Raw genomic sequence first — 13,882 nt, 5'->3', positions numbered from 1 at the left:
TATGTGTTGGCCTGAATCAAGGACTAGGTGAACAAAAAATCTGGGTTTCAAAGAAATTGAACATGTTGGTTGGTGAGCCAGTCCCTTCCTTCTTTGCTGATCATGTAAAATGAAGTTGGGATAATAGCATTATTTTAAATAGTTCAATTTGGTTGCATTCTCATCAACTTTTATAAAGATGATAGCAGCAGCAGCAGCTTTCTATGGACTTCTAATTTGCTACTGAGGACTTACGAAAAACTCTGACGTTACTTTTTCAAAACCGTTTTAAGATCTTCTTTCTGAACTAAGATTAATTTAAGAACATTCCAAAATAAGTCTGAATTTAGAGCCCAGCAGCCAAAATAAACGTTAGGTTTTCTGGATAAAACCAAAATGAAAACATTTCTTTAAAAATGTAGGGTCACTGTAGTACAAAAAGAAAAGGAGTACTTGTGGCACCTTAGAGACTAACCAATTTATTTGAGCATAAGCTTTCGTGAGCTACAGCTCACTTCATCGGATGCATACTGTGGAAACTGCAGAAGACATTATATACACAGAGACCATGAAACAATACCTCCTCCCACCCCACTCTCCTGCTGGTAATAGCTTATCTAAAGTGATCACTCTCCTTACAATGTGTATGATAATCAAATGGCCTTATCATACACATTGTAAGGAGAGTGATCACTTTAGATAAGCTATTACCAGCAGGAGAGTGGGGTGGGAAGAGGTATTTTTTCATGCTTTGTGTGTATAAAAAGATCTTCTACACTTTCCACAGTATGCATCCGATGAAGTGAGCTGTAGCTCACGAAAGCTTATGCTCAAATAAATTGGTTAGTCTCTAAGGTGCCACAAGTACTCCTTTTCTTTTTGCGAATACAGACTAACACGGCTGTTACTCTGAAACCTATAGTACAAAAATAAAGGTTAACACTGCGATTACTGTGGGTTAAAATATTTCACCTGTCAGTATCCATCTTCTCTGTGCCTCCAGATTTAATGCAGCTTTAGTTTGCTGAGCATTTGGGTTTCGAATAGTGTGCCCCTCATCCAACACCACTCTCAGCCACTTTAATCTGTGTAACAGGCTATCACCTCTGCTCTGAAATAAAATTTTATTTTTGATCCTGTAACTCAAATCAAAATAGATCTTTTTGAAACTATGATATAGCAAGTCATACACCTAACACATATATAGCACAAGTGAGGTAGATTCATTAAAACAGATTAGTAATAGTAGAAAATATATTCATTTTTATCTTGCTTACTCATCAAAGAATAGTAAAACGAGGAACGTGAGGAACCCACTCTTGGATTTAAAGAATCCCTGGAAACGTACATCATGTGCCTGGGACTAAGAGGATGCAAAAGGGTGACCAGAGTGAAGGCATGGAAGCCAGATCAGAAAGCAGAGGAGCGGGAAGGGGGCTTACTGATGCTAAATTAAATACGAGGGGCCATTTCAAAGATCTGATACCCAGATATTTAAAAAGGACCGAGATTTGTATGAAAACAAAGCTAGCCAAATGCATGAATTCATGTATAACGGCTATCCTTATTCAGGAAATCAATATATCCCTCAAAAAGAATCAGTTTTTACATACTTTCATAGATTATGCATAGGGCCCTACCAAATTCAAGGCTATGAAAAACTAATCACGGACCGTGAAACGTGGTCTTTTGCGTGCTTTACCCTATATAGATTTCATGGGGGAGACCAGCATTTCTCAAATTGGGGGTCCTGATCCAAAAGAGAGTTGCAGGAGGGTTGCAAGGTTATTTTAGGGAGGTTGTGGTATTGCCACCCTTACTGCTGTGCTACCTTCAGAGCCGGCACTCAGCTCTGAAGGCAGTGCCCCACCAGCAACAGTGCAGTTGCAATCCCATGCCATCCTTACTTATGTGCTGCAGCTGGCAACAGTCGTGCCTTCAAAGCTGTGATCCCAGCCAGCAGCCACCGCTCTCCACCTGCCCATCTCCGAAGGCAGCCGTGGGGCCAGCACCAACCCAGAAATAAGGGTAGCAGTATCAAACACCCTCTTCCCCCACCCACCACACACACAATAACCCTGTGACCCCCTCCACAACTCCTTTTTAGGAAAGGACCCCCTACAATTACAACACCGTGAAATTTCAGATTTAAAAATAGATGAAATTATGAAATTTATTATTTTTGAAATCCTATGACCATGAAATTGACCAAAATGGACTGTGAATTTGGTAGGGCCCTCACTATGCAATTTCAAAAAGCTTTACTGAAGTGCCATGGCTGTGTAAAATTAAGCAGCAGACAGGGTTGGAACATTTAGATCCGCTGCAGAGAGCTCTCCAAATTGAGCTAACAGAGTAACTAATAGCAGTAGTACGTGGTCATCCTTAGTGTGGATCACCAATAGAAGGGGATGGGACATTTTGCCAGAGGGTTTCACAGATTTTTTGCTGACATCAGAGGAAAGGTGAGACTCGGGAATCTTGGGTTCCATTCCAGGCTTTGGAGGGAGTACACTATATAGTGAACACAAACACTTCTACCAAATTCCCTTCCCTCCCCCCACCGCCACCCTTCAAACTCAACCTCTTCTGCCCAGTCTCAGTCCTGTGTCTTTTCCATCATGGCTCCTTGTCCCAGTCCCATTCTCCTTGTCTACCCAATCCCAGTTCCCTTGCCCAGAAAATCCTTGCCTCACCCCTCAGGACTCCACGTCGGTTATTCCCCTCCCCCACTTTCATTCCCCCTGCCCAACCCTAGTTCCCATCCATCCCCTAGCTTCCTATCCCCAGTCTCCTTGCTCACACGATCCTCTGCCTCTTTTCTACCCCAGAATCCATCTGCCCCTCCCTCCACATTCCCCATCCTGACTGGCCTCCAGGGATTCTCATTCAGTTTTAGTGTCCCCCATCTCCCCAGCTCTTTGTCTCAGGTCTCTTTTCCCAACCAGTCCTTGTTCTACCTTTGCACCCAAGTTCCTTGTCAGATCAGTCTCCCCTCCCATCTTATCTCCTCCCCTATTGGTTCTAAGTCCCAGTCTCTCCCTCAAGCTCTTCATCCAATCTCAGTCCCTACCCACACCTCTATCTACCCCCTCTAGTCCCAGTCTCCTGGCACAGCTAGTCCCAAATTACCAATTGCCCACCCCACCCCAAGTCCCATTTTTCGCCTTCCCTCCAGTTGCCTGTCCTAACCTGCTCTCCACTCAGGTCTGACTCTTGTCCCCCTCTGCAAATGAATCAGATAGCTTCCTCCTCCATGCTGCCAGGGGACTGAGCACTAAAAGATACACACTCCCTGCTCAGTTCAGATGCTCAGATCCAGCACAGCCCACTGTTACCCAGAACTGAAATTGTAGGGAAAACCCTGCTCAGCCCCAGGCTAGATCAAACCCAATGCAGTCAGAATCTGTGGGGAATTTAACTGCTAAAAATCAAAGAAATGTCTACTAAGCACTTAATACAATAGACACATTCAAAGAAAGCCTCCCACTCTCCATAAATGGCCATTTTGGGTTTGTTTGGTTTTTTTATCATCTGATACAAAAAGTTGCTATAAAGATATTTAGTATTTTACTTACTCCATAATCACTGGCTAAAATGTTGTAGGTTGTTAGTACTATGTCTTGTTTTGAAATAAATGCTGGGTCTTTGCTGCGGTCAGGACCATAATAAACATATATATTCAAGCGAACATCTGGTCTGATATGTTGTTCAAACTGGTCCTGAAAAGAAAAGTCATTAACAGAAACTGCAATTAACCAAATGTTGCCACATAACTATATTCCTTAAGGATGGCTTACAAAACAACTGTAGATTCTGTTCCGACTCTGTGGCATACTGCAACTACCAATGGTGGAACATAGGACAGACATAACAAAAGTCAATTGTTTTAAGGTAAGAGAGGCAGAGGGAACTGTAGCAGCCAACTTAGTTACAGCAAAAACAGAGCCAAAAACAAAGCAAAGCTGTATAATCAGTCACAAGTAATTGTACTGCAATGGAGTTGAGGGGAGGGACAGAGGGAGGAGACCATTTTTTACACATGTAAAATAAAGCTACAATGGCATTTCTGAATAAATAAGAAAAAATAAATGAAAGTGACAGGTTAAAAATTACTAGCATTTTTTCAAGATCTACTTTTCATCATTAGTGTTTAAATTTTTGCACTTCTTTTAAATAAAACAGTTAATCTTCACTTGTCACTTTCATTTTTGTTTCTAAAGTGTTTCGCCTTTGTTGCTCTCCAGCACTGGCACCATGTTGCAGAATTTGAGCTGCTGACAAAAAGAAGGGGTAAAGTCTAAAGAAACTGATTTCAATAAAAAGTATCACAGTTCTAGGACACAAATATAATATATGGAGGGAGTAATTTAATCTCCCTCAATCAGTTCTCCACACAAAGCTTCATTTGTAGAGTCTTCTGCAAGTTTCTCCATTACTGAGTAAGTATTAGGCAGCATTTCTTCTTGTAACTTTATTCCAGCATCTTCACGAATCACCAGACTCTAGAGAAGGAATTATAGCTAGAGATAGGCAAGATTTTTCAGATGAATAGTTTATTCCCCCCAAAAATTGCAGTTTCAGTTGATTCAAAACTATTTGCGAATTTGTCAGTTTCAAACAATGAAATGAAAACAGTAGTTTCAGATGCTAAAGTCCAGAGTCCAATTTTGTAGTTTTACCAAAAAAAAAAAAAAAAAAAAAAAAAAATTTAACAGGCCAAGAAAAAAACTGAAAAAGCAAAAGTATTTTCTCTCATCTCTTTTCAATTTTAATTATCTCTGTGTTGTAAAATCCGTTAGCATAAAGCTTCAGCAGAGACGTGATTTTTAAGCTGACTATCCCTTTAATATGTTTACAAACAAACAGTGAACAACTCTCCAGCAATAAAAAAGGAGGGTGGAAATGTGAACCGGTGTGGAACCCATTTGCTCAGTAATGACTCCCCTCACAGGGTGACCAGTATTCATAGCTCTTTAATGGACATGAAATAAATCACATGCATCAGTGAATAAAAGCCATTCAGTCTCATGGCTCTATGATGTCACTTCAATTTGTTCTAGTATCAAAAATTACTAGGGCTGTCAAGTGATTTAAAAAAATAATTGCAATTAAATCATCCTGTTAAACAATAATAGAATACCATTTATATAAATATTTTTGGATGTTTTCCACATTTTCAAATATATTGATTTCAATTACAACAAAGAATACGAAGTGTACAGGGCTCACTTTATATTTATTATAAATATTTGCACTGTAAAAATAAAAGAAACAGTATTTTTCAATTGACAATACAAATACTGTAGTGCAATCTCTTTATCATCAAAGTTGAACTTACAAATGTAGAGTTATGTACAAAAAATATCTGCATTCAAAAATAAAACAGTGTCAAACTTTAGAGCCTACAGGTCTACTCAGTCCTACTTCTGGTTCAGCCAATCGCTCAGACAAACAAGTTTGTTTACATTTGCAGGAGATAATGCTGCCTGCTTCTTGTTTACAAAGTCATCTGAAAGTGAGAACATGCATTCGCATGGCACTGTTGTAGCCGACATTGCAAGATATTTACGTGCCAGATGTGCTAAAGATTCATATGTCCCTTCATGCTTCAACCAGCATTCCAGAGGACATGGGTCCATGCTGATGATGGGTTCTGCTCGATAATGATCCAACGCAGTGCAGACCAACACATGTTCATTTTCATCATCCGAGTCAGATGTCACCAGCAGAAAGCTGATTTTATTTTTTGGTGGTTTGGGTTGCTCTTTTAAGACTTCAGAAAGCATGCTCCACAGCCCATTCCTCTCAGATTTTGAAAGGCGCTTCAGATTCTTAAATCTTGGGTTGAGTGCTGTAGCTATTTTTAGAAATCTCATATTGGTGCCTTCTTTGCGTTTTGTCAAATCAGCAGTGAAAATGTTCTTAAAAAGAACAACATGCTGGGTCATCATCGGAGACTGCTATAACATGAAATATGTGGCAGAAAGCGGGTAAAACACAAAGCAGGAGACATACAATTCTCCCCCCAAGTTCAGTCACCAATTTAATTAACGCAGTTTTTTTTAAACAAGCATCATCAGAATGGAAGCACATCTTCTCGAATGGTGGCCAAAGCATGAAGGGGCATACCAATGTTTAGCATATCTGGCACGTAAATACCTTGCAGTGCTGGTTACTGAAGTGCCATGCAAACGTCTGTTCTCACTTTCAGGTGACATTGTAAAGAAGAAGTGGGCAGCATAACTCCAGTAAAATGTAAACAAACTTGTTTCTCTTAGTGACTGCCTACACAAGAAGTAGGACTGAGTGGACTTGTAGGCTCTAAAGTTTTACATTGTTTTGTTTTTGAGTGCAGTTATGTAACAAACAAAATCTACATTTGTAAGTTGCACTTTCATGATAAAAAATTGCACAATGATACTTATATGAGGTGAATTGAAAAATACTATTTCTTTTATCATTTTTACAGTGCAAATGTTTGTAATAAAAACATTATAAAGTGAGCACTGTTCACATTGTATTCTGTGTTGTAATTGAAATAAATAGATCTGAAAATGTAGAAAAACATCCAAAATTTTTAATAAATTTAAATTGGTATTCTATTGTTTAACAGTGTGATTAAAACAGCAATTAATCTCAATTAACTCAAAAAAATTAATCGCGATAAAAAAATCACTTAACTGCAATTAATCAACAGTCCTAAAAATTATCTATTTTTTGAACAACTGCTTTATTTCAAAATTAGGAGAAGCAGTAATTTTTAGTCACATGACATGTTACTGGAGCAATGTATTTGTATTGTCATAATTAAGAGTCAAAACATATTAAAGAATTAACATGATAATGTAAAACCTACAATCCAGTTGCTTAGGACAGAGAGCGGACAGATGATCAGTGTTGTTCTGGGACCCTCTTCAGAATCATTTTTCTTAACAGACTGTACAATTGCAGTACCTGAGAAAACAGAAGTGACACTTAGCAGGATAATCATTTACCTTAATCCTTTATTTTGAAAGATTATAACAAATACGATGCTAAAAAAATGTGAGTAGTTCCCTGAAGTCCTTTCGGAGGTCCCCATCAAAATAATGCAATCTTCACATAAGAAACATCTATATAGTATTTCAGTTTGAAAAGAAAAATTCATAAGGCTTGTGTTTATTTCTTCATTACCTTTTTTCTTTGCTTTCTTTTTTAATGGAGCGGATGGAGATGCAAGAGCAGACGCAAAGCCTGTGTCTTCTTGAATAACGCAAGAAGCTGCTGCCAAAAGACCACATCCAAATGCAAGACATTTTAAAAATGTGTGCATGGGGAAATATATTTTTATTACATTTATGTTACACTAAGTATTAACCAAATGAACTGATTTTCTCACTGTTTTACAGGTAGCTACTAACACGGAGTAACTCTCAAAGGGACAGAATCTATCAGCCATTAGGACAAACGATTTAGCACAAGTTTCACTCCAGGAGTACACATAAACATAAAATACTTTAGACTTGTTTATACAAACACTCAGCGCACATCAAGTTGGGGTGTAAACCTACCCTCTGCTAGCCTGCCATGCATTAAGTGCCCATGTGGACCCTGCTGCCAAATACTAAATGTTCCCTAGTGTGCTGTAATTTACTCTTGTTTCAAAGCAGCATAGATCAAAGCGCACTAGGGAACTTTTAGTGCCCGCCAGCTGTGTTCTCACAGACACGTAGTCCAGGCAAGGTAGCATAGGGTAGATTTACATCACAGGTTGCTGCAAAGTGTTTGCGTAAACAAGCCCTCAATGCAGAGTACCTATAGTCTTTCAGATTTTCTTCCATGAGAGGTATTTAGTCTGACAGATAACATATGTTCTTGTATTTTTAGATTAGCATCTAAGCATTTTATCTTGTACTATAGCTTTGCCTTTCAAATGTGCTTTTTCCATTTCTGTGCTTACATACTACTACATCCTTGTCAGAATCTAAAGCATCTCATGTTTCCTCACTACACCTTCCACCATCCCATCCCTTTTACCAAGGAGGAAAGGATTCTCTTCAAAGCCTGTCACATCATTACTTACTTCTTCAGCCAGAAAAGCTGTTACGAAACATAAGCCCAGGGAAGGAGTGCATCACCACTAGGCTAGCTGAATAGTCCTTTCTTAAATAAGAGTTCAAGGTTCTACTTCTAATTGATAAATTTACTCTTATAGGTGGTTAAACCGAGTTACATGCTCACAGCATTAAACACACGTCCACAGGAGTTTTACTGAAACATTTTAATATAGATTCTTTTCTTGATAAGAAGTTGGTCTGAAGTATCTTCTGGTGTACAATTTATGCTTAAATTTCTGGTACGGAATGATTTATACTCCAAAGAAACATACTTTTACTTCTCTTTCTGGTTGCTGGGAGATCTTTTTCACATTTGGCTGAAAAGAAAAACAACTATTTAAAAACTGAATGAAATTAATTCTATTTTAACCCAATTATTTAAGTATAGCTTACTTCTTGTTTGTTGTGGTAGCCACTCTTCAGATTCTTCTGAGTCACTGCTTACTGTATATTTGGGTTTCTCAGCTTTAGCTCTAAAATATTAAAACAAAAACCCCTCACAACCAGTACTAAAACTTGAAGAGCATGTTTTAGCCACACAGACTAACATGCAATAGATATGACCAATATGCTTTGAAAAGTTCCTTGGAGGATGGAGGGGGGCAGGGGGACAAAACAAAACGTACTCTGCTCATTGTTGCACTTCAATATGCAAAAAAAAAAAAATAAAATCCGTAAACAGACTATTTTCTCATAAATGTAAAAAAAAAAAAAAAACAGATCTTTACACGAACCAATAAAAAGAACAATCTGCGCCATGATCAAATGGCATGAACATATCAATATGTTTCAAACTCAAATCAAGCCAAAAGCTGTCCCTTTTGTCTACAGAACAATGTATCTAAAGCAGCAGTTCTCAGACATCATTGTACTGTGACCCCTTCTAACAACAAAAATTACTACACGATCCTGGGAGGGGGGGACCAAAGACTGAGTCCACCTGAGCCCCGCCGCCCTAACTCCGCCGTGAGGGGGTGGGGGCCAAAGCTGAAGCCCAAGAGCTTCTGCCCTGGGCAAGGGGCATGTAATCTTAGCCCTGGGCAGTGGGGCTCAGGCTTCAGTCCGGGGTGGTGGGGCTTGGGCTCTGGCCTCCGCCCTGGGCCCCAGCAAGTCTAACACCAGTCTTGGCAACCCCATTAAAATGGGGGTCCTGACCCACAGTTTGAGAACCCCTGATCTAGAAGTGAAACACTGACAAAAACTATTGACATTTAGCAGGACATCAGAAGTTTTTTAAACAATAAATACAGACTGATTAATTTTAATTGTGAAGTAGATACCTGGCACTGCTATCATGCCTATCGCTCAATTTCAATTAATGGTCTTTGATACTTCCCGCCTTATTATATACATTACATCATATTTCTGACAACTATAAGCTGAAGCTTGGGAAAGCAAAAGGAATATTGCTGCTATGGACACTGGCAGATAAACAAAGCAATCTAACCTTGTTGTTTACATTCTTTAAAAAAAAATTGAAGAATGGGTATCAAAACAACATTACTACAAGAATGGATTACAGTTAACACCTTTGATACAATTATACTGACAAGAGGAATAATAAAAATTTAGAACAAGGGTCTCAAACACGAGGCCAAGCTCCCCGCGCCCCCCCTGGAGTTATTTCCTGCGGCAGCCAAGCTCCCCTCACCCGTCGCCCCACCTCCTCTCCAGTGCACCGCATCCCTGCTCCTCTGCCTACCTCCAGGCGCTTCCCACCGCCAAACAACTGTTTGGCGTCACTTAGCGCTTTCCAGGAGGGAGGAGGAAGGAGTGGGGAGCTGTGCGCTCCAGGGGGGAGGCAGAAGAGGATGGATTGGGGCGGGGCCTCATGGAAGGGGTGGAGTGGGGCGGGGCAAGAGCCGGGGGCAGGGAGGGGGCTTTTGTATCTTTATATGAAAAGTTGTCAGCGATGCGGCCCTCGGGCCAATGTACTAATCCTCATGTGGCCCTCGTGGTGATTGGAGTTTGAGATCGCTGATTTTAAATGTAGGCAAGAGTCACCTAGAAAAAAAGTTCATGATGGGCAAAGGAGAAGACACCAAACACTTACCGCCTAGATAAGATCATCCCTACTCCAATCCAACTGATGTAAAAACCTGAAAGGGACTGCATCTTCTAGTTTTTTGCTAATCTCTTTAACTTTATTCAAATGTCATGTAGCAAACCAGCAAAGAGAAAAAGTGTGTTTCAGGATATTACCTTTTTGGTCGGGAACTAGAACATTGTGACTGAACAGTTTCACTCTTCTCCTTTACATTAGAAATGCTGGGCTCCACATTACAGCTGGTCTCTTCAGGAAAAGAGAGAAAAGAAAAGAGAAAAGAGTTATGAAAAGGAAAATACAGTCTTTTTGCCTGAAAGCCAAGCTACTTGATGAATAAAACTAGTACAGATTTAGATCAAAAATAATGTTCTCAATTCCTCAGAGTGAAATAAGCATAACTGGCACTTTGAGTCACGATTGTAAATGTGAGATAAAAATACTATGAAGATCTTCCTAATATATTTCCAGCCATCTAAAATGCTGACATATTAAAGCAACCACTCACCACCTTGCCAAGGTAAATTTGCATACAAAAGAAGTCAAAAAGTGTTAACGGCCTGTGTGAATGCCCCTGCATTCACACCCTACACACTATTGTAGTAATCTTTGTAGAAGGTGTGCTTTTGTAAGATATTTGAAAAAACTCATACTTTGCTGGTCAATATTGACCTGATAACATTCATGTGGCAACACTGTATGTGAAGTTATAAAACTACTGTGTATGATGTTCAAAACTCACGTTCCACCAAAGTGGTCAAAAAGTCCTGTCTTGAACAAAGGAGTACGTTTGCCTTAATTTGCATTTAAGTAGTAAACAGAGTCATCAAGTAGGAAGGGAAAACGAAGGAAGCTCAAACAGGTAGGAAAAAAAACAGCAGGGAACATCCTTCCACACAGACTCTTTGTCTCCTAGTTCCCAGCTGGAAAAGTTTTTTCAGGAGGGAGGCGGGGATTAAAACTTTCAAAAGAAGGGGCAAACACCCCAAGACTCCCACTCTCTCGAACATTCCACCTAAGATGACAAAGGAAAACAGACGTTGGAATCTGGGGGGCGTCCGTACCTGAAGAGTTTGGTCAGTAGTCTTGCTGAAAGCAGGTGTTGAGAAATTTTGCTTGAATTTAATATAGTTTGTTAAAACACTTACTAGTGCCTATCTTGATTTTTTTTTTTTTAATAACCATTTCTGACTTTTATGCCTCATTACTTGTACTCGCTTAAAATCTCTTTGTAGTTAATAAAGTTGCTTTACTGTTTCATCTAATCCAGTGTGTTGAAACCGAAGCGTCTGGGTAATTCTATTTAAGATATTAAGCTGACATATTTTTCCCTTAAAGGAAGAACAGACATAATATATTTATACTGTCCAGGAGAAGGCTGACCAGTACAGGACATACATTTCTGTCAGGAAATCAGGGACTGGGAGTGTGTTGAGGCCCCCCTGCAGTATAACCAAAGCTGGTGAGAGCCAGTGGGTAACTACCAGGCTGCAGTTACACCCGGACACTCAGGGAATGGCTTGCATGCTTGAAGGCTGTTTGTGAGCAGCCCAAGTGGGAGCTACTTCAGCAAGGCATTGTAAGGCACCCAGGGTTCCAAGCCAGGGGTGACACAGCCCTACAACTGATCTGAATTGTACCCTAGTATCCACAGTCTGTTTCTGGCTGACAAAGCTTTGACTTAGATTTCCAAGCTAAAGATACAAACTAGCTTTCTAATCAGACCCTGAAAGGTATTCTAATACATTTATTGGCTTTTGTGGGTTTATTCTAGACCCTTTTTATTTTAAAATCACTTCTGAAATAGATGACCCTTTTTAAATGTTAGCTTTAAAAAGAAAACAACATTAAGGATGGGCCTGTATTTAGATACTATTTAATATTTTTTAAATCATAATCAATAATTTAAATGTCCAAGAATAATGTAAGCATCAGTACAGACTATCATGTAAGTTCATACTTAAATACAACGCACTTTGAGAAAAACACAACTTGTCCCAACAGACCACAACACTGTTTACACCAGGAGGAGAACAGATATTGTGAAATGGAGAAATATGAGACCAACATTGAGCTGATGAAGAGCTAGAGAGCAGAAATAACTAGAAATGAGTTACAACAGAAAAAAAAGTCTTTCCTCCATGGTGGGATACAGTGACCTTTACCTTAAAGTACATAATAATAAAATCTTACACTTGTGTGCAAGATCAAGGCATAAAATTGAGTCTTACCACATTATTGTAGTAGACCCAAGTACAATTACAAGACACAAGGAGAAAATTAATGTAAATACCATACAGATAGCAAGGACAGTGCCAACAAAGCTATGTCAGGAAGAGCACTTCCAAGATGAGCGTTGTTCTAGCTGCAGGCTTGACTAATTAGGGATATCTGAGTTTCTGGGTTACCTAAAACTAGTTAAAGTCAACAGGAACAGAGAGATATGTTTTAACTGATCCGTAAGTAAAAAAGTAAATAAAATTATTTAAGATGAAGATCTTACCTGTTGGAAAAAAAAGAATTCCCAAGAAGAATATACACAAAAGTGAATTCAAGAGATAAAATGTAGTAGGACAGCCCTGGTGGAGGAAAACTGAAGCAGCTGAACTTGAAGAAGCAGTTTTGGTGTAAGTAAATAGTACTCAAATTTGTGCAATTAAATACCAGCAAATAAAAGGTGCAGAAAATAAATGGTGAGGAAAAAGCATGTGCTGTATGCAATTTTTACTCTCTCCAACTCAGTAACTTTCCTTTCATAATGAGTTCACCCAAATGAATGCAATGGTGCTACACTTTTATATTACTAAAAAACCCTCACAATCTTGGGGAAGAGTGTGGAAACAATAACTCAATTTGACAAGTCAGATGGCCTCCATATACCTCAGTTTAAATGTGTATTTTATTACTTCTCCTAGAGCTACTAAGAGGCTTAACTAGTTTGTAAAGACCTTTCACATTCTCAGAGAATTGCCATTGTAAGCAGACCTGGCCAAAACTCAGGATTTGTGATTAATCAGAAATTTTGGCATTTCAAAATCTGGTATGGAATGAAACCAAAATTATCAATATTTCTCACAAACTGGAAATTCTAAAAAACTATTGTTTTTTGGAAACAATGATGTTTCTGAAACAAAATTTGCTCTCTGGAACTATAGCAGAGGTAAAACTGAGAAGAATATCAATTTCATCCAGCAGCTGCCAGAGTGACCAGGATCTGTGGCTCCAGGGTAACCACACCATACTTACCGCCAAGGGGCGGAAACCCCAGGGCTTCCGAACTCATGGGTTAGCTGGCTCCCCTGGAGTCTGAAGGCTCTGGGGTCCCTGACCTGAGGCAGTATGCATGGCAGGGTTACCCTGGAGCTACAGATCCTTAGAACCCAACCCAGGACTTCCAGGCTCCTAGTTCTGTGGCAATAATCCTGAGAGCTCTCATGGCTTCCCAGCTTCCTACTGCAGAACTGGGAACCTCAGCTGAGAGCCCTGGCAAAAGCCCAGTTTCTTAGGGCTTCCAGACTCTGTGCTGCAGAGCCAGGACCCAAGCCCCAGTTAGAGTCAGGACTTCCAGGCTCTTAGCTGCCTAGGAGCCTAGAAACCCTGGCTGCCCAGAGCCATGGACCTTGCAAACCCCAGGGCAGCCCACATGGTGAGGCTCCTCATCAGCCTGCCAGGCAAGCTTACAGGGTTCCATTGGGCTCTGCCAGAACCCTGCTTGTGATGTGGCAAAAGTTCAAACTTTACTCATTTTTGTGAGCAATTT

General features: G+C 39.8%; 1 protein-coding gene across 4 annotated transcripts in view; it reads right to left on the bottom strand.

The window, feature by feature from the left end:
- Positions 1 to 13,882, bottom strand: part of HLTF (helicase like transcription factor) — a 47,294-nt gene that overhangs the window by 20,056 nt on the left and 13,356 nt on the right. For 3 of the 4 annotated variants that reach the window (XM_074963796.1, XM_074963797.1, XM_074963794.1), the window contains 7 exons: positions 10,281 to 10,371; positions 8,472 to 8,551; positions 8,351 to 8,395; positions 7,156 to 7,245; positions 6,839 to 6,936; positions 3,558 to 3,701; positions 952 to 1,090 (listed from right to left, as the gene is read on the bottom strand). In XM_074963796.1, coding sequence (XP_074819897.1) covers positions 952 to 1,090; positions 3,558 to 3,701; positions 6,839 to 6,936; positions 7,156 to 7,245; positions 8,351 to 8,395; positions 8,472 to 8,551; positions 10,281 to 10,371 — 687 coding nt within the window. The remainder of the gene's footprint in view (positions 1 to 951; positions 1,091 to 3,557; positions 3,702 to 6,838; positions 6,937 to 7,155; positions 7,246 to 8,350; positions 8,396 to 8,471; positions 8,552 to 10,280; positions 10,372 to 13,882) is intronic. The other variant, XM_074963795.1, reaches the window with a different exon arrangement.

Source organism: Natator depressus, chromosome 9 (genome assembly GCF_965152275.1).
Source record: "Natator depressus isolate rNatDep1 chromosome 9, rNatDep2.hap1, whole genome shotgun sequence".
NCBI lineage: Eukaryota > Metazoa > Chordata > Testudines > Cheloniidae > Natator > Natator depressus.
Note: the sequence above shows the minus strand (reverse complement) of the source record. Positions and strands in the feature narration are given on the sequence as shown.